This window comes from Notolepis coatsorum (genome assembly GCF_963971535.1).
Source record: "Notolepis coatsorum genome assembly, chromosome: 4".
Taxonomy (NCBI): domain Eukaryota; kingdom Metazoa; phylum Chordata; class Actinopteri; order Aulopiformes; family Paralepididae; genus Notolepis; species Notolepis coatsorum.
Window position 1 is genome coordinate 133605599 of NC_140168.1, and position 25109 is coordinate 133630707.

At 44.3% G+C, this 25109-nt stretch overlaps 1 protein-coding gene across 1 annotated transcript in view; it reads right to left on the reverse strand.

Moving 5' to 3' along the window:
- The window catches only part of hgfac (HGF activator), a 167820-nt gene that overhangs the window by 96065 nt on the left and 46646 nt on the right, over positions 1 to 25109 (reverse strand). Inside the window, exons 4-6 of the mRNA XM_084312368.1 lie at positions 12159 to 12232; positions 11898 to 12041; positions 11046 to 11177 (exon numbers count right to left, since the gene is read on the reverse strand). Coding sequence (XP_084168494.1) covers positions 11046 to 11177; positions 11898 to 12041; positions 12159 to 12232 — 350 coding nt within the window. The remainder of the gene's footprint in view (positions 1 to 11045; positions 11178 to 11897; positions 12042 to 12158; positions 12233 to 25109) is intronic.

Genomic DNA, 25109 nt, shown 5'->3' on the forward strand with positions numbered 1-25109 from the left:
CAGAGATACACTGATGAGACACACTGAGGACAGAGAGACAGTAATGACACACTGAGGACAGAGAGACACTAATGAGACACACTGAGGACAGAGAGACAGTAATGACACACTGAGGACAGAGAGACACTAATGAGACACACTGAGGACAGAGACACTAATGAGACACACTGAGGACAGAGATACACTGATGAGACACACTGAGGACAGAGAGACACTGATGAGACACACTGAGGACAGAGAGACACTGATGAGACACACTGGGGACAGAGAGACAGTGATGAGGACACTGAGGACAGAGAGACACTGATGAGACACACTGGGGACAGAGAGACACTAATGAGACACACTGAGGACAGAGACACGAATGAGACACACTGAGGACAGATACACAAATGAGACACACTGAGGACAGAGAGACACTGATGAGACACACTGGGGACAGAGAGACACTGATGAGACACACTGAGGACAGAGAGACACTGATGAGACACACTGAGGACAGAGAGACACTGATGAGACACACTGAGGACAGAGACACTAATGAGACACACTGGGGACAGAGAGACACTGATGAGACACACTGGGGACAGAGAGACACTGATGAGACACACTGGGGACAGAGAGACAGTGATGAGGACACTGAGGACAGAGAGACACTGATGAGACACACTGGGGACAGAGAGACACTGATGAGACACACTGAGGACAGAGAGACACCGATGAGACACACTGGGGACAGAGAGACACTGATGAGACACACTGAGGACAGAGAGACACCGATGAGACACACTGGGGACAGAGAGACACTGATGAGACACACTGGGGACAGAGATACACTGATGAGACACACTGAGGACAGAGAGACACTGATGAGACACACTGGGGACAGAGAGACAGTGATGAGACACACTGAGGACAGAGAGACACTAATGAGACACACTGAGGACAGAGAGACAGTGATGAGACACACTGGGGACAGAGAGACACTGATGAGGACACTGAGGACAGAGAGACACCGATGAGACACACTGGGGACAGAGACAGTAATGACACACTGGGGACAGATAGACAGTGATGAGACACACTGAGGACAGAGAGACTAATGAGACACACTGGGGACAGAGAGACACTGATGAGACACACTGAGGACAGAGAGACACTAATGAGACACACTGGGGACAGAGAGACACTGATGAGACACACTGAGGACAGAGAGACACGGATGAGACACACTGGGGACAGAGAGACTAATGAGACACACTGGGGACAGAGAGACACTGATGAGACACACTGGGGACAGAGAGACACTGATGAGGACACTGGGGACAGAGAGACACTGATGAGACACACTGGGGACAGATAGACACTGATGAGACACACTGAGGACAGAGAGACACTGATGAGACACACTGGGGACAGAGAGACACTGAGGATAGAGACAGTAATGAGACACACTGAGGACAGAGAGACAGTGATGAGACACACTGAGGACAGAGATACACTGATGAGACACACTGAGGACAGAGACACTAATGAGACACACTGAGGACAGAGACACTAATGAGACACACTGAGGACAGAGATACACTGATGAGACACACTGAGGACAGAGACACTGATGAGACACACTGAGGACAGAGAGACACTGATGAGACACACTGGGGACAGAGAGACAGTGATGAGGACACTGAGGACAGAGAGACACTGATGAGACACACTGGGGACAGAGAGACACTAATGAGACACACTGAGGACAGAGACACGAATGAGACACACTGAGGACAGATACACAAATGAGACACACTGAGGACAGAGAGACACTGATGAGACACACTGGGGACAGAGAGACACTGATGAGACACACTGAGGACAGAGAGACACTGATGAGACACACTGAGGACAGAGAGACACTGATGAGACACACTGAGGACAGAGACACTAATGAGACACACTGAGGACAGAGAGACACTGATGAGACACACTGGGGACAGAGAGACACTGATGAGACACACTGGGGACAGAGAGACAGTGATGAGGACACTGAGGACAGAGAGACACTGATGAGACACACTGGGGACAGAGAGACACTGATGAGACACACTGAGGACAGAGAGACACCGATGAGACACACTGGGGACAGAGAGACACTGATGAGACACACTGAGGACAGAGAGACACCGATGAGACACACTGGGGACAGAGAGACACTGATGAGACACACTGGGGACAGAGATACACTGATGAGACACACTGAGGACAGAGAGACACTGATGAGACACACTGGGGACAGAGAGACAGTGATGAGACACACTGAGGACAGAGAGACACTAATGAGACACACTGAGGACAGAGAGACACTGATGAGGACACTGAGGACAGAGAGACACCGATGAGACACACTGGGGACAGAGAGACAGTAATGACACACTGGGGACAGAGAGACAGTGATGAGACACACTGAGGACAGAGAGACTAATGAGACACACTGGGGACAGAGAGACACTGATGAGACACACTGAGGACAGAGAGACACTAATGAGACACACTGGGGACAGAGAGACACTGATGAGACACACTGAGGACAGAGAGACACGGATGAGACACACTGGGGACAGAGAGACTAATGAGACACACTGGGGACAGAGAGACACTGATGAGACACACTGGGGACAGAGAGACACTGATGAGGACACTGGGGACAGAGAGACACTGATGAGACACACTGGGGACAGATAGACACTGATGAGACACACTGAGGACAGAGAGACACTGATGAGACACACTGGGGACAAAGAGACACTGATGAGACACACTGGGGACAGAGAGACACTGATGAGACACACTGAGGACAGAGAGACACTGATGAGACACACTGGGGACAGAGAGACACTGATGAGACACACTGGGGACAGAGAGACACTGATGAGACACACTGGGGACAGAGAGACACTAATGAGACACTAATGAGACACACTGAGGACAGAGAGACACTGAGGATAGAGACAGTAATGAGACACACTGAGGACAGAGAGACAGTGATGAGACACACTGAGGACAGAGAGACACTGATGAGACACACTGGGGACAGAGAGACACTGATGAGACACAATGGGGACAGAGAGACACTAATGAGACACTAATGAGACACACTGAGGACAGAGAGACACTAATGAGACACACTGGGGACAGAGAGACAGTGATGAGACACACTGAGGACAGAGAGACAGCGATGAGACACACTGAGGACAGAGAGACACTAATGAGACACACTGAGGACAGAGAGACAGCGATGAGACACACTGAGGACAGAGAGACACTAATGAGACACACTGAGGACAGAGAGACAGTGATGAGACACACTGAGGACAGAGAGACACTAATGAGACACACTGAGGACAGAGAGACAGTGATGAGACACACTGAGGACAGAGAGACAGTGATGAGACACACTGGGGACAGAGAGACACTGATGAGACACACTGAGGACAGAGAGACAGCGATGAGACACACTGAGGACAGAGACACTAATGAGACACACTGAGGACAGAGAGACAGTGATGAGGACACACTGAGGACAGAGAGACAGTGATGAGACACACTGAGGACAGAGAGACACTGATGAGACACACTGAGGACAGAGCGACAGCGATGAGGACACTGGGGACAGAGAGACAGTGATGAGACACACTGAGGACAGAGATACACTGATGAGACACACTGAGGACAGAGATACACTAATGAGACACACTGAGGACAGAGAGACAGTGATGAGACACACTGAGGACAGAGAGACACTGATGAGACACACTGAGGACAGAGAGACACTGATGAGACACACTGAGGACAGAGAGACACTGATGAGACACACTGGGGACAGAGAGACACTGATGAGACACACTGAGGACAGAGAGACACTGATGAGACACACTGAGGACAGAGAGACACTGATGAGACACACTGAGGACAGAGAGACACTGATGAGACACACTGGGGACAGAGAGACACTGATGAGACACACTGAGGACAGAGAGACACTGATGAGACACACTGAGGACAGAGAGACACTGATGAGACACACTGGGGACAGAGAGACACTGATGAGACACACTGAGGACAGAGCGACAGCGATGAGGACACTGGGGACAGAGAGACAGTGATGAGACACACTGAGGACAGAGATACACTGATGAGACACACTGAGGACAGAGAGACACTGATGAGACACACTGAGGACAGAGAGACAGTGATGAGACACACTGAGGACAGAGAGACAGTGATGAGACACACTGAGGACAGAGAGACACTGATGAGACACACTGAGGACAGAGAGACAGTAATGAGACACACTGAGGACAGAGAGACAGTGATGAGACACACTGAGGACAGAGAGACACTGATGAGACACACTGAGGACAGAGAGACAGTGATGAGACACACTGAGGACAGAGAGACACTGATGAGGACACTGGGATGTGAAGTTGTAAAGGTCTGGACAGTAGGGATGGGTACCGAATTCGGTACTTTTGAGGCACCGAACCGAAACACGTCGGCACTACCGAGTATCGAATCAAGTGAGAAACCGAAAAAAAAATAAAAAAAAAATAAATAAAAAATCTTTTATTATTCTTTTTTTTTGTTTTTACTTTTTTTACTTTTTTTTTTTTGCTTTTTTCTTTTCCTGTCAACGTTCACACGCACAATATATGCTTACCTAGGATTTGACTTGATTCAACAACAAAGCAGTCGGAGCAATGACAAGCCGAAAACTGTCGAAATTGTAGTTATTTGAAGTTTGGATTTTTTTTTTACGACTGAGGTAGGTAAATTAAATTTCTTGAGACTAAAGTACCGAAAAAAGGTACCGTTGGGTACCGGTATCGATTCACAGGTACCGGTACCGGTATCGGTATCGGTTCAAATGTGAAAGGTACCCATCCCTACTGGACAGTGAATGGGGTACAACTATACTTATATATATATAGTATATATATATATACTACTATGTAAATGTACATCTGGAAGACATCCCAGATTGAGAGGTTCTCTCTCCCCACAGGAATAACATTCTGTGGATCCTCTTAAAATAATCGTAGTTCCATTACAACTGTCCAAGGGACCGGGAATAACATTCTGTGGATCCTCTTAAAATAATCTTAGTTCCATTACAATTGTCCAAGGGACCGGGAATAACATTTTGTGGATCCTCTTAAGATAATCTTTCAAGTTCAAGTTTCAAGTTTCTTTATTAGTTGTCATACAAAAATACAGAATACTTTTATATAAAATGCTTCTTTCTGTTTTGCTCCAGAGATTGTGCTAGATAAAAATAGATAAGTAAAATAATAATAGATAATAAAATAAGTATAATAAGTATAAAATAGAAGTCAAGTACATAGACAAAAGTGTTCAATATACATATATACAATATACAATGCAGAGTAGAAAAGTAACTGAGTTACAATACAATATACAGTACAATGCAGAAATGGGATGAGGTACAATTTAGGTACAATTTACAGTAAGGTGTAATGAGGTATGAGTTTAGTGCAAATTCTTTACCAATAAATATATACTGTATATATATATATCTTAGTTCCATTACCAGCCAATGGGCGAAGCTCGTCTTAGTGATGAGACGCTTTCGGGGCGATGAGGCTCAGCTCAGTGGGAAGCAGCCTTATTCAAGCAATACAAATAATTTGTTTACAAACATTTACAAACATTTTAAAATAAAGGTGGTTTTCAGCATTTGGAAACACAAATGTATAAATAGGCTACATGTAGATTTAAAGACAGAGGTGTTAGTATGGATGCTGAATGTTTGCTCGTTTATTTATTCACCACAGTCATGTAGAAGACTGACGGCTGAATGACATGACGTTCTCAGTAATAGCAGTCATTGCGGTTTGGTTTTGACGGTAGACGCGTGTCGAGTCATGACTTCCAGCGCTCTTGTATAAACAGCTACCATCTACATTTCAACCAAGCGTCATTGTTTCAAAGAAGAAGCACTATTGAAGATGTTGGATCATTTGAATGTAGACGCAACCAAACACAATCGCAATGGAATGGAATAATAATGGCATAAGCAATAAGCATCATTCTGTGGTAAATAACTTTCATAAATTCCATGTAATAGCGTGTGGTTGAGTCGATACAGTCCATATTTCAAATGATCATGTGCATCTTTAAGAAACCATTACAACTTTCTACAATTAAGTAAATAAAAGGTTCACACTTTTAGTTCAACACCTTCGATAAACTTCAATGCCTAGAATATATATATATATATATATATATTATCCACATCTGTCTGTACATACCTGCATATAATCCTTTTTATATATCTGTAGATACTATATCTACATCTGTACATATCCCTTACCTACTCTTACTAGTTACTATATCTATATCTGTACATATCCCTTACCTACTCTTACTAGTTACTATATATATATCTGTACATATCCCTTACCTACTCTTACTAGTTACTATATCTATATCTGTACATATCCCTTACCTACTATTACTAGTTACTATATCTATATATGTACAATGTACATATCCCTTACCTACTCTTACTAGTTACACTGCTGGCCAGTATGACTTACTACCATAGTGTCTTTGAATGAATGAATGAAAACTTTATTTAACAGATTGCAGAATGGGTACAATACAGTACGGCTCAATACACACAATTGTTAAGGGGATGCAGACCAGAGAAAGACGTTTGTCTTGTTTACATCAGGGTCCCCCATTTTCAATTCATAGTGACACAACATACATGACATCATGACATTTATGACATAGGGACATACATGACATACAGGTATATAGTACTGTTACATTTGTGACATATATGATATGCAAATATACAGTACTGTTACCCAGAGATCCTAACAGAAAATATATACATATGATGGGGAGGAGACTGTACATTAGGAGGGGGTGGGCGGGTGGGAGAAAATATATACATACGGTGGGGAGGAGACTGACACTCCGGTACAAGATGGCGCCGCTACGTCCGGCTGCCTGTCTGTGCGCTCCGTCGAGACTGTGCTTACTTTTGCTAATATTTATAGTTTTAAGAGTTTTGTCTGTACCAACAGTAGGTGCATTTAATGTGTATGACCGTCAGTCACTTATAGACATCGGATTACGGGAAACTTACCGACTAGATTACTCCCTGGATCAGCTTTCTGAACCGCAGCAATGGCCTGTTGAGATCTTGAGGACACCAGGACCAGGTCTTGACCCCAGGAACAAAGGAACCATCAGACGGCGTGGGAAGAGAGCTGGGATCCGTAACAGACTGAGAACCAGACGACACCGAACGCCACTACCCAGTATATTGCTAGCCAATGTACAATCGATTGACAATAAATTAGACGACATCCGAGCAAGGATGAAATTCCAGAGAGACGTTAGAGATTGTAATGTTCTCTGCTTCACTGAAACGTGGCTGTCGCCAGAAACCCCGGACCACGCCATCCAACCGGCCGATCACTTCTTCATCCACCGCAAGGATAGAACAGCTGAATCAGGCAAACAGCGCGGAGGTGGGATCGCCTTCATGGTGAACAACAATTGGAGCGATCCAGCCAACGTGAAGGAATTATCGAACCACTGCTGCACCAACCTGGAATATATAACAATCAAGTGTCGTCCTTTCTTCCTTCCGAGAGAGTTAACGGCGATCATCCTTGTAGGAGTGTACACTCCACCGCAAGCCAGCGATAGTGTCGCGCTCTCCAGACTTCACGATGAGGTAAACAAACTCCAAGCCGCGAACGTTAACGCCGCCATTGTAGTAGTGGGTGATTTCAATAACGCCAATCTGAGAAAGGTTTTGCCTGACTTCTATCAGCATGTGACTTGTAACACCAGAGGCGGTAACATTTTAGATCACTGTTACTCGCAATTCAAGGGTGGATACAAGGCTCATTCTGCTAGTGGCTTTGGGAAGTCTGATAATGCGGCCATTTTTCTTTCTCCAAAGTACAAACAAAGAATCAAGAGCACACCTGTAGTCTCGCGAGAGGTGCAGAAATGGGATGTGGAGTCGGGGGGGACGCTCCAGGCTGCGTTTGAGTGCACAGACTGGAGCGTGTTCCGCGACACAGATAACATTAATGTCTACACGGAGACAGTGCTGGACTATGTTCGTACTTTGGTGGAAGAAACAATCCCCACTACCACAATTAGAGTTTACCCAAATCAAAAACCCTGGGTAGACAAATCCGTCCGTGAAGCTCTGAAAGCGCGCACCAAAGCATACAACGACGGCCTGGTGGCAGGCAACATGAATGACCACAAGGTGGCGCGATACAACGTAAGGAGGACAGTGACAGAGGCCAAACGGCGCTACAGAGATAAAATGTAACTCCAATTTGAACAGGCTGACTCCAGAGCTATGTGGCAGGGGCTCAAAACGATGACAGACTACAAAGGCACCTCCCTCAAACTGAACAGTGACATCTCCTTAGCAAATGACCTCAATACCTTCTATGCAAGGTTTGATGCTGGTAATAACAACACCAGCCCACAAGCCACGGCAATGGGGGGGGGGGGGGGGGGGGGGTCTGCTGCTGATGGAGACTCAGTGTTCAGGGTAACAGAGCATGAGGTGAGGCGGACCTTTAAAAAAGTGAATATCAGGAAGGCAGCAGGACCGGACGGCATCCCCGGCCGCGTCCTAAAAGTCTGTGCCGACCAACTGGCCCCGGTATTCACTGACATATTTAACCTGTCCTTAGAACAGGCTGTCATCCCCACCTGCCTGAAGAAGTCCACTATTATCCCTGTACCCAAAAAATCCAAGCCTGCTTGCCTCAACGACTACCGCCCTGTAGCTCTCACCTCCATAGCCATGAAGTGCTTTGAGAAGCTAGTAAAGGGCTACATCTGCTCCTCCCTCCCCATCAACATGGACCCCCTGCAATTTGCATACCGCCCCAACAGGTCCACGGAGGACGCCATAGCCCATGTGCTGCACACAGCAGCATCACACCTGGACAAGAGGAAGGGGAACTATGTGAGAATGCTATTCATCGACTACAGCTCGGCATTCAATACCATAGTCCCCTCCAAACTCATAGCCAAGCTCAGGGACCTGGGCTTGAACTATGACCTCTGCCAGTGGGTCTTGGACTTCCTGACGGGCAGACCCCAGGTGGTGAGAGCAGGCAACTGCACCTCCTCATCCATCACCCTCAACATAGGGGCCCCCCAGGGCTGTGTTCTGAGTCCCCTCCTCTACTCCCTGTACACACACGACTGTGTGGCTCAGCGGAGTAGCAACACAATCATCAAATTTGCTGACGACACAGTGATCTGATCTCTGCCAACGACGAGAGGGCCTACCTGGAAGAGGTCAAGGTCCTGGCGGGATGGTGCCAGGAAAACAGCCTCTCCCTGAACGTCAGCAAAACAAAGGAGATGATTTTGGACTTCAGGAGGTCGGGGGTCAAGGACTACAGCCCCCTCAGCATCGACGGGGCACCGGTTGAGAGAGTCAACAGCTTTAAGTACCTCGGAGCCTACATATCCGAGGACTTGACATGGACCACACACATTGACAGTGTTGTGAAGAAGGCACGACAACGCCTCTACTTCCTCAGGCGCCTAAGGAAGTTCCAAGTCAGTCAGAAGATCCTTAAGAACTTCTACTCATGTACAATAGAGAGCATCCTGACTGGCAACATCACCTCCTGGTTTGGGAATAGCACTGCACAAGACCGAAGCAGACTACAAAGAGTGACACGTTCAGCCGAACGCACAATCGGAGGGGGGCTCCCCACCCTCCAGAACATTTACAACAAGCGGTGCAGGGGCAAGGCTAAGAGAATCATTAAAGACTCCAGTCACCCGAACAACTGCCTCTTTGAACTGCTGCGGTCAGGCAAGCGATACCGGAGTCTCAAGGCGAGCACAGAAAGACTCAGAAGAAGCTTCTATCCCCAGGCCATCAGGCTGCTCAACGAACAATGAACACTACACAACAACAACCATCAAACGCACATAGCACACACATCCACACGCACACACTCACTTTAAACAAACACACTGTAGCACCCACTCCCCACACTTTATAGCACACACTCACTTTAAACAAACACACTGTAGCACCCACTCCCCACACTTTATATTTATTGATGAAGGATTGCACTACAACTCGTACACCTTACTGTAAATTGTACCTAAATTGTACCTCATCCCATTTCTGCTTTGCACTATATAGTATTGTACATTAGTAGTATTGTATATTATATGGTAACTCAGTTACGTCTATTCTGCATCGAACATTGTACATATGTCTATACTGAACACTGTGACCTCATTTTCTACTTCTAATTTACATGCTATACTATGTTATTTGATACTATCTTGTCTAGCACAGTCTCTGGAGCGTAACAGTAAGAAGCATTTTGTATGAAAGTATTCTGTACTTCTGTATGACAACTATTAAAGAAACTTGAAACTTGAAACTCTATTAGGAGGGGGTGGGGGGGGGGGGGTTTGGACATTTACGGTGGCCAGTTTTGAATTGCAGCCTCCCGTAGGTGCTCTTTACTGTGCACTGTGCATATTAATACTACAACTCTGTACATACATATTACTCAGTGGTACTAATTCATATATTTTATATCTAGTTTAAGCACCTGTACATTGTATATTACTGTTGCTCTTTACTGTTACATTTGCACTCCGGTTGGATGCCAAACTTTTTGTTGTACTGTACTTGTGCTTTATGATTACCATACATTTGAATCTAATCTAATCTAATCTAATCTAATCTAATATAATATAATCTAATATAATCCAATGAAACCGTGTTTCTTAGCAAGCGGTCAGGCGTGCGGTTTTTGAGGGGGTCTTAAGTTTAAGTTCTCTTAAACTTCTGGAAGCACAAAGAGGTGGAGGCCATTGTAGTGGGAACAGCTATCGGGTTTCACTCTCATCGCCGACAAAAGAGGACATGAGAGGAACATGGCAGACGCAGGGGGGGGAGGGGAGGGGAGCGACAATGAAAGCGCCTCTCTTACCGGAGTAGCGCACTCTCTCACACCTGGCCTCCCCGGCCGCACACGTGCACTGCTCCACGTTACGGAGGTGGATCCTGCCCCACGACTCGCCCAGGTCGTAGTGACGCAGGTGTCCGCTTTCATAGCACTTATCTGCAGGACACACAGAACAAGGCAAGTCACCGTCTGGGAGGGAGGGGGAACCAGAGCAGACAGACAGAGCGCCACGAGGGACGTCTGGGAGGGAGGGGGAACCAGAGCAGACAGACAGAGCGTCATGAGGGACGTCTGGGAGGAGAAACCAGAGCAGATAGTGTTTGTGAAACTCAATGAGGGTCAAATGCTCCAGGAATGGGATGAGGGTCAAATGCTCCGGGTACTTAAAGGAACACACCAACATTTAGGGAAATTAGCTTACCGTCTTCTCCAGAGAGAGACAAGAAGATAGATACCAGTTTCCTCTCTGTGCGTTCAGTAGAAAGCTATCTGGCTGCACGTTAGCCTAGCTTAGCACAATGAATGGAAGCGGACAGTGCCAGTTAGCCTTCGGGAGAGGTGTTAGTTGGACAATGCCTAAGCTACCCGTCACTGTCCGAGGAAACTGGTATCTTATCTTCTTGCCTCTCTCTGGAGAAGACGGTAAGCTAATTTCCCCAAATGTTGGCGTGTTCCTTTAAATGATGGGATGTTTTCTGTTTTGCTAAGCCGTCGAAAAATCAACGGCATTTTCCTATGAAGACAAAGTGGAATCTTTGCACATCCCGTCTGCAGGTGACTCACCACCTTCCCGGAGTCGTTCAGGAAGAGTGACGTCTGCAACGCAAGAATGCCGTCATGAAGGAAATCAAGAAATGTCTCATAAATGCTACTTACTGTGTTCACACAGCCTCCCGGAGAAGCTATCGGGACAGGAGCACTCAAACGACCGTCGGTGAGGAACCAGAGTGCAGAGGCCACCGTTCTGACACGGGTTCACCTGACAGGGATGCAATATTCTCCTGGACGAGTGGACGAACACTGGAACCCGTCGAACAAACAATAACAGAGAGATAAAAAAAAAAAGCTCTTTAGATGTGTGACTGCAGTATGACTGAATGGACTTTGTGTGTTTTTCCGATTGGGAAGATGTTTCACCGTTGGGTTGAGTGACCGCCGGCGCACAGTAGCCCCACTGCACATCACGGTCAAAGTTGTGCGTGAGAGAGCACCTAGGACAAAGGGAGACATCCCTGTTATACATCCATTTACATTTAGTCATTTAGCCAACGCTTTTATCCAAAGCGACTTACAAGTTCAAGTCAGTAGGAAGGGTACAACTCTATCAGCTGAGTAACCGCGCAAGAACAGCGCGCGTGGCCGGGCACACCGAGTCCGACTTCAGAGCGGGCGCAAGTGCACGGAGGAAGGCACATTTACATTGGAACAGCTGTAAATGCCTAGTCTATTGCGAAGTCAGTCCCCGTTTGAAGATTTTTTAAAGATTTCCAGTTCCAGTGTTCTATTGTCCATTTTGCATGTATAACCAGTTATTATATAATTAATTAGAATGTTAGAATTAATTTTAGAATGATGATCAGTGTGACTGTACTCCTGAAAAAGTATAGTAATATGGTTTATTTGTATTGGGAAAGATACAGACACATTAGCTGGTTGAACAACATCTATATGTGTGGTAATAATGCAGATATTGAGTGTATTTCTGTGAAAATGCACGTGGCACACGCCTCTGAATCCAACCAAAGCGGAAACGATCGCTTCCACCCGGCGAGTCGCACGCCCGCTTCCACCCCGCGAGTCGCGCACCCGCTTGCGGCCGGTGAGCACAGCTACGTACGTTAACATGGGAGCGAAAGTGAAGCACTGGTCGCCCGCCTGCCTTTGCGCACGACTGGTGTGTTTGCGCTGTAACAATGTTAAACAAAGTGTCAAGACTTGAGTGCTATAGTGTTGAGTGTATGTTATTATATTAGGAAGAGTGCATGACTTCCAGACTGTTATACATCCAGACTCTCCAACCCTTCTGAAGTCCATTAGCTGTCTAACGGCCCAAAGATTTGTCAAAATGAATGGTTTTCATGTTTTTCTAACGTGAGTCTTCAGACCAGGGTTGTTTCAACTGCAGTATTGAGATAAGGACGAGGATTTTGAATGCAGGCTATGAATACATCTGCTTCAAAGAAGTTCAAGTTCAAGTTTCAAGTTTCTTTATTAGTTGTCATACAGAAGTACAGAATACTTCTATACAAAATGCTTCTTTCTGTTACGCTCCAGAGACTGTGCTAGACAAAAATAGATAAGTATAAAATAAAATAAGTATAGCAAGTAAAAAATAGAAGTCACGTACGTAGACACAAGTGTTCAGTATGTACATATTGTTAGATCCTGATCAAACTGGCCAGTATCACGTCTTCGTCTGTTTGGCCCTCCATCCGATTCCTCTGCGTTGTGTCATTTTAATGGTCCTGACGTCTCTATACTGGCTGATAAGATCCTTATCTCTCCCCGTTAGTACAATCCGCAAACCATAATAATTCTCCACCTCCGTAAGAATCCGACACTTCGACAACGTGAAATACCTTACAAGGAAAAGCGTGGTTTTATTTGATAAACAGAAACCTCAGCTCAGATGTTAACAGATTGTATTGTCCTTGAAGAGTCTATTCTAATGATCTTTCGGTGTGTTCGTCTATCGTCCTTTTGTTATTCAGTCCAATAGTGTTCAGGCCTGGTCTTTAGCCTAACCCTCCTCGCGTTAGCCGAAGCTAATGATGATGTGGCATTCTCCCCCCCCCCCCCCCCCCTCCTCTCTGTGATGAGAGGAGAGAGTGTCTTCTGTGTGATCTCAGTCCTACTCGCTCTTGGTCTGCCTTACACCCGGAAACACCGTTCGACTTATAGATCTTCGTCGTAACAACGACGGCCCCACCTTCTGGTTGTCATGCGACGTGCTGATAACCTTTCACACATTAAAATGCAGTTTTCTACTGTTTCATTAAGATGAACCCCTCTCCCTCGCTCTCGCTATCAGTTTGTTCTTACAAGGAATTCAAAACATTCTCTCGCTGGCAGTGTGCCTCACAACAATCACCCTGCTCTACCGAACCACCGTCTCCTGCTTCCATGCACATTTCGATCTCACCGTTTTAGCTGTGGTCATCTCCCCCCCAATCTATACATCACATACATTGAAAAAGCACCCCAAATCCTTCAATATGTACAATGTTCAATGCAGAGTAGAAGTAACTGAGTTACCATACAATATACTAATATACAATATACTATATAGTGCAAAGCAGAAATGGGATGAGGTACAATTTAGGTACAATTTACAGTAAGGTGTAATGAGGTATGGGTTGTAGTGTAAATTCTTTCCCAATAAATATAAAGTGTGTTTAGGTGTTCTAAAGTGTGTAAAGTGGGTGCTGCAGTGAGTTGTTTGTTTAAAGTGAGTGTGTGCGTGTGAATGTGTGTGCTGTGAGTGCATTTGATGGTTGTTACATAGTGTTATTGTTCGTTGAGCATCCTGATGGCCTGGGGTTAGAAGCTTCTTCTGAGTCTTTCTGTGCTTGCCATGAGACTCCGGTATCGCTTGCCTGACCGCAGCAGTTCAAAGAGGCAGTTGTTTGGGTGGCTGGAGTCTTTGATAATTCTCTTAGCCTTACCCATGCACCGCTTGTTGTAAATGTTCTGGAGTGGGAAGCCCCCCTCCAATTGTGCGTTCGGCTGAACGGGCCACTCTCTGTAGTCTGCTACGGTCTTGCGCGGTGCTATTCCCAAACCAGGAGGTGATATTGCCAGTCAGGATACTCTTTATTGTGCATGAGTAGAAGTTCTTAAGCATCTTCTGACTGACTTGGAACTTCCTTAGGCGCCTGAGGAAGTAGAGGCGTTGCCATGCCTTTTTCACAACACTGTCAATGTGTGTGGTCCATGTCAAGTCCTCGGATATGTGGACTCCGAGGTACTTGAAACTGTTCACTCTCTCAACCGGTGCCCCGTCGATGCTGAGGGGGCTGTAGTCCCTGACCCCCGACCTCCTGAAGTCCACAATCATCTCTTTTGTTTTGCTGATGTTCAGGGAGAGGCAGTTCTCCTGACACCACTGCGACAGATTCTCTACCTCTTCCAGGTAGGCCCTCTCGTCGTTGGCAGAGATCAGGCCCACCACTACTGTGTCATCAGCAAATTTGATGATTGTGTTGTTGTTCCGCTGTGCCACACAGTCATTTGTGTACAGGGAGTAGAGGAGGGGACTCAGAACACAGCCATGGGGGGCCCCTATGTTGAGCGTGATGGATGAGGAGGTGCAGTTGCCTGCTCTTACCACCTGGGGTCTACCCGTCAGGAAGTCCAAGACCCACTGGCAGAGGTCATAGTTCAAGCCCAGGTCCCTGAGCTTGGCTATGAGTTTGGAGGGGACTATGGTATTGAATGCTGAGCTGTAGTCGATGAACAGCATTCTCACATAGTTCCCCTGCCTCTTGTCCAGGTGTGATGCTGCTGTGTGCAGCACATGGGCTATGGCGTCCTCCGTGGACCTGTTGGGGCGATATGCAAATTGCAGGGGGTCCAGGTTGATGGGGAGGGAGGAACACACTCGTAACAGCATCTTAAAAGTTTCAGAATGTATATTTCTGAGTGACTGAGTGACAAGGTGGCATCCAGGAGGACGAAACTTGCAGGTCACTACCACCGACACCAGGAACTTCCAGCTAGCAAGCTAGGAGCCAACACACGGGCACCGACCAAGAGGACGTCCCACGCCAACTTACATGGACATACTGAGGAAGGACGCAGGAGTGGATAGCTCTATGGAACTGGGCGGATGTATGGAGGACCGCGATGATTGGAATCTCTGCCGGCGAACTCGTCTGAGGACGCCCGAATTATATTTCGGTTGAACGAAGGACCCGGGTCGGCCCGGTGCTTGCTGGGCTGAGTGTAGAATTTAGAACTGACTACCTACTAAATACTAGGGATGCACCGATCCAACTTTTTTAGTCCCGATACCGATACCTTGGTTTGGGTATCAGCCGATACCGATCCGATACCCATTGTCCAAATTTATTTTACAAAATAGTAAAAAAATTATAATATTTAATCCAAGTTTTTTTTTTTTATATTAAAATATATTTTGTTTTTAAGAATTGTAAAGGATCACAAGTGTGTTTTTGATTTGTTGTAAACAAAGACAGAAAATAAACTTCATTCATTCAATTAATAAACTGTATGCCTCACTTTGTGTGGAAGAGACTGGGACTGGGGTTTAAGGCTTGACTTAAAACATTACTTTCCTAACTTAGTGAAACTAAATGTAACAAATTAACACATAGATATAAATGTACTGAATGGTTATTTCTTATTTTATTTATTATTAAAATAAAAAGAAATAAATAAAAAGAAACAATATCTTACTGATATCGGCGGCCGATACCGATACCAATATCGGATCGGTGCATCCCTACTGAATACTAGATAAGACTGGACTTTATTGATAGTCTACTCTACACTAAAAATGTGTCTTGCATGCCAGTGTCCAAAAGCCATTTGAATGATGATGTGATGTCACAGTTACTGTGTGATGTCATTAGTTACTGCCCCACTGGAAAGGTACATACAGAGTTTTGTGAAAGCATTCCAATAAAACCTACAACCTGAATGCAGCCAGATAAGACACTGATGCCATTTGAGCAGAAGCTACTCGTTGTTACTAGTGTGGTTGTTAAATGCTGCACTCGGGGGCCAATTGGTTTTCACAAAAACATGAAACCTCACAACAGTCCCAGGCTGACATGGATGACTAACTGACCCTGTCGCCCACTCTACAGACGCACTCGTCTGGTCTCAACAGAGGAACACAGGCTCCCAGACACTTAATGGATCAACACAATGGAGCAGTTATCTGGAGTAGTGATCTAGTGTCACTGAGGTCGTGAGCAGACCCACACACACACACACACACACACACACACACACACACACACACACACACACACACACACACACACACACACACACACACACACACACACACATGGCCGCCTAGTTATAGTTGAAAGTGGGGGTGCAAGATCTTTTTTTTCTTTTTTTTTTCATTTAAAATCTTTTTTTCTTTTCTTTTTTTTTTGCTGTTTTGGGGGTGCAAGACAGGCAAGGGGTGGTTTGGAGGGGGTCCCTCCACGGCAGATTTTTTTTTAAATGTAATGAACACCTGTATGTGCAATTTCCTGCAATATAGAGCCTTCAATCTTGACCAATAAAGCTGCTCTTTTCACTATAAAACTCAGTTTATATTGCAGTATGATAGCCAATTACTATAATAATAATAATAATAATAATAATAATAATAATAATAATAATAATAATAATAATAATAATAATAATAATAATAATAATAATAATAATAATAATAATAACTTTCCCGATCCTCCCGAAGCCCCTCCGTTCACATCCCCAGCAGCAGTAGCAACAACAACAACAACAACCATTCTTAACACTTTGATCGCCATGGGTTAAATTCATAATTTACCATCCCTCGCCATCTCTATTTGTCTATGGAGAAGTTCCCCTTCTTTGCAGGGCTATAACTTTTTAAATTCTATTGCTAAATTGCCATTATTATGGCCCATTCAATGTCCTATATGTATTGTTCAGGGTGTAGCAACATTAAACTTTTTCATTCACATATTCATACTAAAATATGGTCTAAAGTATAAGTATGTTTTTATCGTTTTCTGCAGCTTTCTTCAGAACGTGATTTATAGCCCTAAATGCATTATATTGATGATCAAATACAGTTTGATAGCAATCGGCGCGAGATAAAAAATGTCAACTGGATGTGGTTCTAGAAGTTACTACATATCATCTGATGATGACCGGATGGGCGGGGGGCCGTTTATAATTCCGTGGGCAGCGTTAGATGATTCATCCAGAGTGGGTCATATGTTCATCATAGCAGTTTATATGGAACACGTTAGAATATAACGCTGAATCTTACCGTGGCTTCCTCGCGCCGCTGGCAGATGAGCGTGGAACAGAATTTTTTCTATTATGGGATGGAGAAATGCCAGATCCATTTCCAGATTGTATAATAGTATATACGTCCAAATCATGTTGTTTTTTCGAGTTATTTGCACCGATCGATGTTCACTGTGTCAAGACGGAGTCTCTCTAACGATAGCGAGTGCCCGGACCACATATGGATGAGCACTTCCAGTTCAAAGGGTAATTTCCGGTTGGCGATCTGCCGATCGGCCACCAGATGGCGCTCTTGAACCGCTAAAGAGAGTTGAGTGGAGCTTTGCAGTGTGTCTCAGGGCTCCGGAGGGGAAATATGATTTAGATCACAGATTTTTTAAATATTGACATCAAAGACGAGTTGGCAGAATGAGCATGGCTAGGAATGACGTCTTAACTCGTCATCGGCGATCATAGTGTTAACACTTTGATCGCCATGGTTAAATTCATAATTTACCATCCCTAGCCAGCTCTATTTGTCTATGGAGAAGTTCCCCTTCTTTGCAGGGCTATAACTTTTTTAATTCTATTGCTAAATTGACATTATTATGGCCCATTCAATGTCCTATATCCATTGTTCAGGGTGTAGCAACGTTATACTTTTTCATTCACATATTCATACTAAAATATGGTCTAAAGCAGTGGTCACCAACCCGTCGATCTTGATCGACTGGTCGATCTTTGAGACCTTCCCTGTAGATCTTTCCATGAAAAAAAAAAAAAAACACATGTTTTTTTTTTTTTATCTTTCCCTGAGAGTCCACATTACAGTTCTACTTTTGTTTTGATGTGAAAAGTGATGCTGCATAAGATGACTGCACTTAGCACTGACTGAGAAAGTACACATTACAGTTCTACTTTATAAAATGCTAATTGTAAATATGTTTGTCAATGTTAATAATATGAGAAAGTCCACATTACAGTTCTACTTTTGTTTTGATGTGAAAAGTGATGCTGCATAAGATGACTGCACTTAGCACTGACTGAGAAAGTATATATTACAGTTCTAGTTTGACGTTTTAATGTTGGACCAAAGCATTGCATGTAATTAGAATACAGGCAGATAAAAGTAATTTAGTTTAAAGTAGAATGAATCTTGGCTGTCTTTTTCTCTCAACGCTTCAATAGGTAGATCTTGCCTTCACCAAAAAAAAAGTGATATTGGGCTTAAAAAGGTTGGTGACCACTGGTCTAAAGTATAAGTATGTTTTTATCGTTTTCTGCAGCTTTCTCCAGAACTTGATTTATAGCCCCAAATGCATTATATTGATGATCAAATACAGTTTGGTAGCGATCGGTGCCAGATAAAAAATTTCAACTGGAGGTACTACGTATGATCTGATGATGACCGGATGGGCGGGGGGTCATTTATAATTCCGTGGGCAACGTTATATCATTCACCTAGTGTGGGTCATATGATCATCAGAGCAGTTTATATGGAACACGTTAGAAAATAACGCTGGATCTTACCGTATCTTCCTGGCGCCGTTGGACGATCAGCTTGGAGTAGACAGTTTTCGATTATGGGATGTTGATCTAGATGAACCATTTCCAGGTTGTATAATACTATATACGTCCAAATAACGTTGTTTATTGAGTTAGGGCGAGCGATTGATTATCCAGTGTGTCGAGATGGAGTCCGGCTAACGATCGCGAGTGCCGGGACAAAATATGGATGAGCACTTCCTGTTTGGCGCGTCACTTCCTGTTGGCCGATCTGCCGATCGGCCACCAGATGGCGCTCTTGAACCGTTAGAGAGTTGAGTGGAGATCAGCAGTATATCTCAGATCCCCGGAGGAGAAATATATTTTTGAAATATTGATATCAAAGACGTGTTACGGCGTCTTCGGCAGAATGAGCATGGCGGGCAATGACGAGTTACGGCGTTTCCGGCGATTAAAGTGTTAAATCATGACCACGTCAACATGAAAGATTCACTGCGAGGGCTCTTTTAGCTAACGCTAGCTAGGCACGTAGCTATACATTACAGTAGCATCACTTCACTGTCTGCCGAGCTAGCGTTGGATACCAAGCAAGCTAACATGGAAGCCAGCACTAGCTAATGGTTAGGTAACGCTAACGCGATAGCTGCAATATTGACGCTATCAATAGCCCCAGTAGAGCACGGCGGCTCGCATCACCATACGATAAATATTCAGTTTCAATCTGTTTGCGCATTTAGTATACAGTCACAGTGTTCGACTTACGTAATGATTTGCTCCATTTTGGTGTAAAACGCAGAAGAATAATCCTCACAAAGCGAATGTTATCCAATATCCAGGTGAACTTTTCTTCATTGAAACGAGGCATTCAAAACAGCCGCCTACCCCATTCCAACACGTCGAATACGCTCATGCCGCGGGACCGTGGGAGGCACTGGATCAAACCATTAAATGTGGGGGGTCACACAATCTTTGGAAACTTAAAAACGTGCTATTAAGTGTCATTGCGTATATTATTAATTTGATTGAAATTACGTAGTTATGGTTAGATTTATATATTATATATAAATATATATATATCATATTTTTCATATGATCAAAAAGTGGGGGTGCAAAAGCACACGTTTGCACTAGGGGTGCACCGATGTATCGGTCGGGTATCGGTATCGGCCGATAAGTGCCTTGTTGACTGCAATCGGCCTATAAGCTCGAATATACCGATGGCAGTAGTCGATAAATATCCATCAATTTGTGTAGCGTCAAGACAAAAAAAAGTTCACTCGCGACCTGCACAACGCCGTCCCCAGTCCCCCCCACACACACACACAAGCTACTGCATCAAAGTTACTACTTATGATTAACAAGGCATTCGTTTTGTGGCATTAACGTTATATAGTTAGTGTTACACGTTTAATAACATCAGCATATTATTTACCCGAACGTAGCAAGCGTTCATACTAGCTCAGTTCCTTCCGTTGCTCACAGAGCCCTGAGTTTTACCCATTCTGCAATCTGTTAATAACGTTTTCAATCAGACACATGTATAGAAAGGCTTTGTTTTATTATAACATTAGTTGCAGTAAAATCATTATGCCTCATTTAAGTCATCCTGCGGAGCTAAAAGCTAAACGTCAGCCGCGCCGCCATTGTTGTTGTTGTAGAAAAGCTCTCGTCAACTCAAAATCAATGGCGGACAAAAGCCGAAGTAATAAATGTATACGCGCTTGCCGATTGGTGGTAACAGCAGAGGCGGGTGCAAGCGGTGTGTGACATAATTGGCAGAATCGACTGTCAATAAAAATTTCATTGGTTGAGACAATAGTATCTAGCTGCAGCCCAGCAGGTAGACCATGCTGGGAGAACTAGTATCTAGCTGCAGCCCTGCAGAACATACTGAGAGAGGGATAGTGCTATTTCTTGATGTTTCCTTTTTTTAAGTAAGTAAAGAGGCCTATGTTCATATCGGTGAGCACAATTTGTAACACAAATATACAGTAGTTTCATAAAAAAATATATATATATATTACAAAATAATATATATTTAAAAAAAACAATCGGTATCGGTGGCACATTTTCATATCGGTGCATCCCTAGTTTGCACCCACAAGTTCAATACTGGTGGAGCAGATGCTCCGCATGCTCCATTAGCCAGGCGCCTATGCACACACACACACACACACACACACACACACACACACACACACACACACACACACACATGCACGCACACACACTCACATTGCCCAGGTTTGTACCATCACTGTGACATTGGAAGTTGGGCATATTGTGATTTCTGACCAATGTGTAAGTAAACAGGAAGCAAGACCCAAGACTGGCGGCCATATTGAATTGACATTTAGGGCTGTTCCTACTGGCGGCCATATTGGTGGCTGTTCCTACTGGTGGCCATTGTTGACAGAGTCACCTGGGGAGCAAAATAACTGGTCATGACAACGAGGTCCTCTTTAGCCTTAACATTATGATCGCCGGGGACGAGTTAAGACGTCATTCCTAGCCATGCTCATTCTGCCGAAGACGCCGTAACTCGTCTTTGATGTCAATATTTAAAAAATCTGTCATCGAAATCATATTTCCTTTCCGGAGCCCTGAGATGTACTGGTGAGCTCCACTCAACTGTCTAACGGTTCGAGAGCGCCATCTGGTGGCCGAACAGGAAGTGCTCATCCATATGTGCTCCGGGCACTCGCGATCGGTAGCCGAACTCCATCTCAACACACTGGATGATCAATCGCTCGCCCTAACTCAATAAACAACGTTATTTGGACGTATATAGTATTATACAACCTGGAAATGGTTCATCAGGATCAACATCCCATAATCGAAAACGGTCTACTCCACGCTGATCGTCCAACGGCGCGAGGAACATACGGTAAGATTCAGCGTTATTTTCTAACGTATTCCATATAAACTGCTATGATGAACATATGACCCACTCTGGATGAATCATCTAACGCTGCCCATGGAATTATAAACGATCCCCCGCCCATCCGGTCATCATCAGATCATACGTAGATCATTCTAGAAGTACGTCCAGTTGAAATTTTTCATCTCGCGCCGATCGCTACCAAACTGTATTTCATCATCAATATAATGTATTTAGGGCTATAAATCACGTTCTGAAGAAAGCTGCAGAAAACGATAAAAACATACTTATACTTTAGACCATATTTTAGTATGAATATGTGAATGAAAAAGTTTAACGTTGCTACACCCTGAACAATACATATAGGACATTGAATGGGCCATAATAATGGCAATGTAGCAATAGAATTTAAAAAGTTATAGCCCTGCAAAGAAGGGGAACTTCTCCATAGACAAATAGAGCTGGCGAGGGATGGTAAATTATGAATTTAACCCATGGCGATTAAAGTGTTAACTGGCGTGGTTTATTTCATATGTACATTTCCACCACGAGACCTGCTCTCCTTGAGAGCTAGAGTGAGAGAGACAGAGGGGGAGCATTCCCTCTTATACCTGCTACCTGACGTCAGCTGCTATAGCTGCGTCTCCTTACGCCTATAGCGCCCTCTTGTGGAACAATTAAAGTGCAGTTATATTCAATCATATTATTACCTACATTTAACACTCCCACTTATGAATGATGTGTATACTGTACAACTTTTCCAAGAAAAAATACAGTTCAAAACATCAAAAGAACATGGCAGTCAATATTACATAACAGGCAATATTTTACACACCAAACATGACCCCTGCAAATCTTTTCAATTTCAGTTTGGAGACAGGCTTGGTCATAGCGTCTGCAACCATGTCGTCTGTAGGACAGTAAACAAGTGTCATCCTTTCTTCTCTGATGACAGATCTAATGAAGTGATATTTTATATAGGGATGCACGATAATTATCGGGCCGATAATTATCGGGCCGATATCAGCAATTATGACGTCATCCCGATAAACTCGATAACGTTATTGATAGCTCCGATAACATATAATAAATTTTTTGGTTAAAAGAAATCCGGTGTGGGTGGATTTGGATGAAGGGCGCTTGTTTTTATTATAGCCTCCTCCCGTTTTGCCAGTACTGTGGTAAAACTGATAGCGTGTGGTTTAGGAACAGGGAGTTTTTCACAAATCCAGCGCTCCCTGTCTTGGCTGTGACGTAGTCACGTTACATTCGGAGACAGACAGTCGATCTGCCAATTACGTCCCACGGCTTGCACCCACCTCTTCTTCTTACCACCAATCAGAAGCTCTCGTTCGTTTATTTACCTCCGGATTGTCAGCCATTACTCTACTCGGAGCTAACGTTATCTCCCCGCCAGCCACATTGACAAGTACCAGCGCTTATACATTACTGGCAAATGTAAAGTCTTGTCGACTTTAGTAAAATAGACCCAGACTTTTGAACATTTCGTTCTATCTGCCATTATGAGAGCAGAGCTGTCTACTCGGCAGCGCAGCACCCGTCTCTGTGTGTGTGTGTGAGTGAGTGAGTGAGTGTGTGTGTGTGTGTGTGTGGGAGGAGGAGAGAGCACAGCAGGCAGAGAGCACAGAGCTCAGTCCCCGCGCAGGCAGACACACAGGCAGGAGAGATATTAGACAACTGCCAACAAGATTAGTTTGCGACGTTTAAATTCCTAAAAAAAAAATCCATAATTTCTCGAGTACCGATAGCAGTACCGATGACGTCGGAGCTTATAAATACTAAAAAAAAAAAAAATGATAAAATATATATATATATATATATATATATATATATATATATATATATATATATATATATATATATATATATATATATACAGTTAAAAAAAATATTATAATACAATAAATATCGGTTATCGGTATCGGTATCGGCTTGAGGAGCATAAAATTATCGGTATCGGTATCGGTGTCAAAAAATCAATATCGTGCATCCCTAATTTTATATCCACATGTTTACACCTCTGTCGGCACACAGGGTTTCTAGCAAGTGCAATGGTTCCCTGGTTGTCTTCATAAACAACAGTTTTCTTATATACATATGTATCCATTCCTTCGAGCAGTTGTTCTAGATAAATACATTCCTGTATTGTCAAAGCTAGAGCCATATATTCGGCTTCACAAGTTGATAGTGCCACTGTGGGCTGTTTCTTTGTTTTCCATGAAACCAGTGAGCTGTCTGTACCCATACTCACACAATACCCTGTGGTACTTCTTCTGTCTGTGGTGTCTGCCGCCCAATCTGCATCACTATAGGCTTGAAGCCCTAAGCCCTCGCTGCTCTTTCTGAAACAAAGCTGTTTATCTGCTGTGCCTTTGAGATAACGAAAAACATGTTTTGCTGTAATCCAGTGCTCTTCTGTGGGATCAGCAAAATGCTGTGATAATTTACTCACTACAAAACATAGGTCAGGGCGAGTACATGTTGTCAAATAAATGAGGCTACCTACAGCTTCTCTGTACATTTGTACATCTGTCCATTTCTGAGCATCCTCTTGGTAGTCTAGCATTTGATCACATGGTGTTTCCCTAGTTCTACATTCTTGCATGTCAAAACGATTCAGGATCTTTTCCACATATCTCTTCTGGGATATTTTTACACAACTGGCAGACTGTTCGAAGTCCATGCCTAGAAAAATTTTAACCTACCTAGGGCTTTCATTT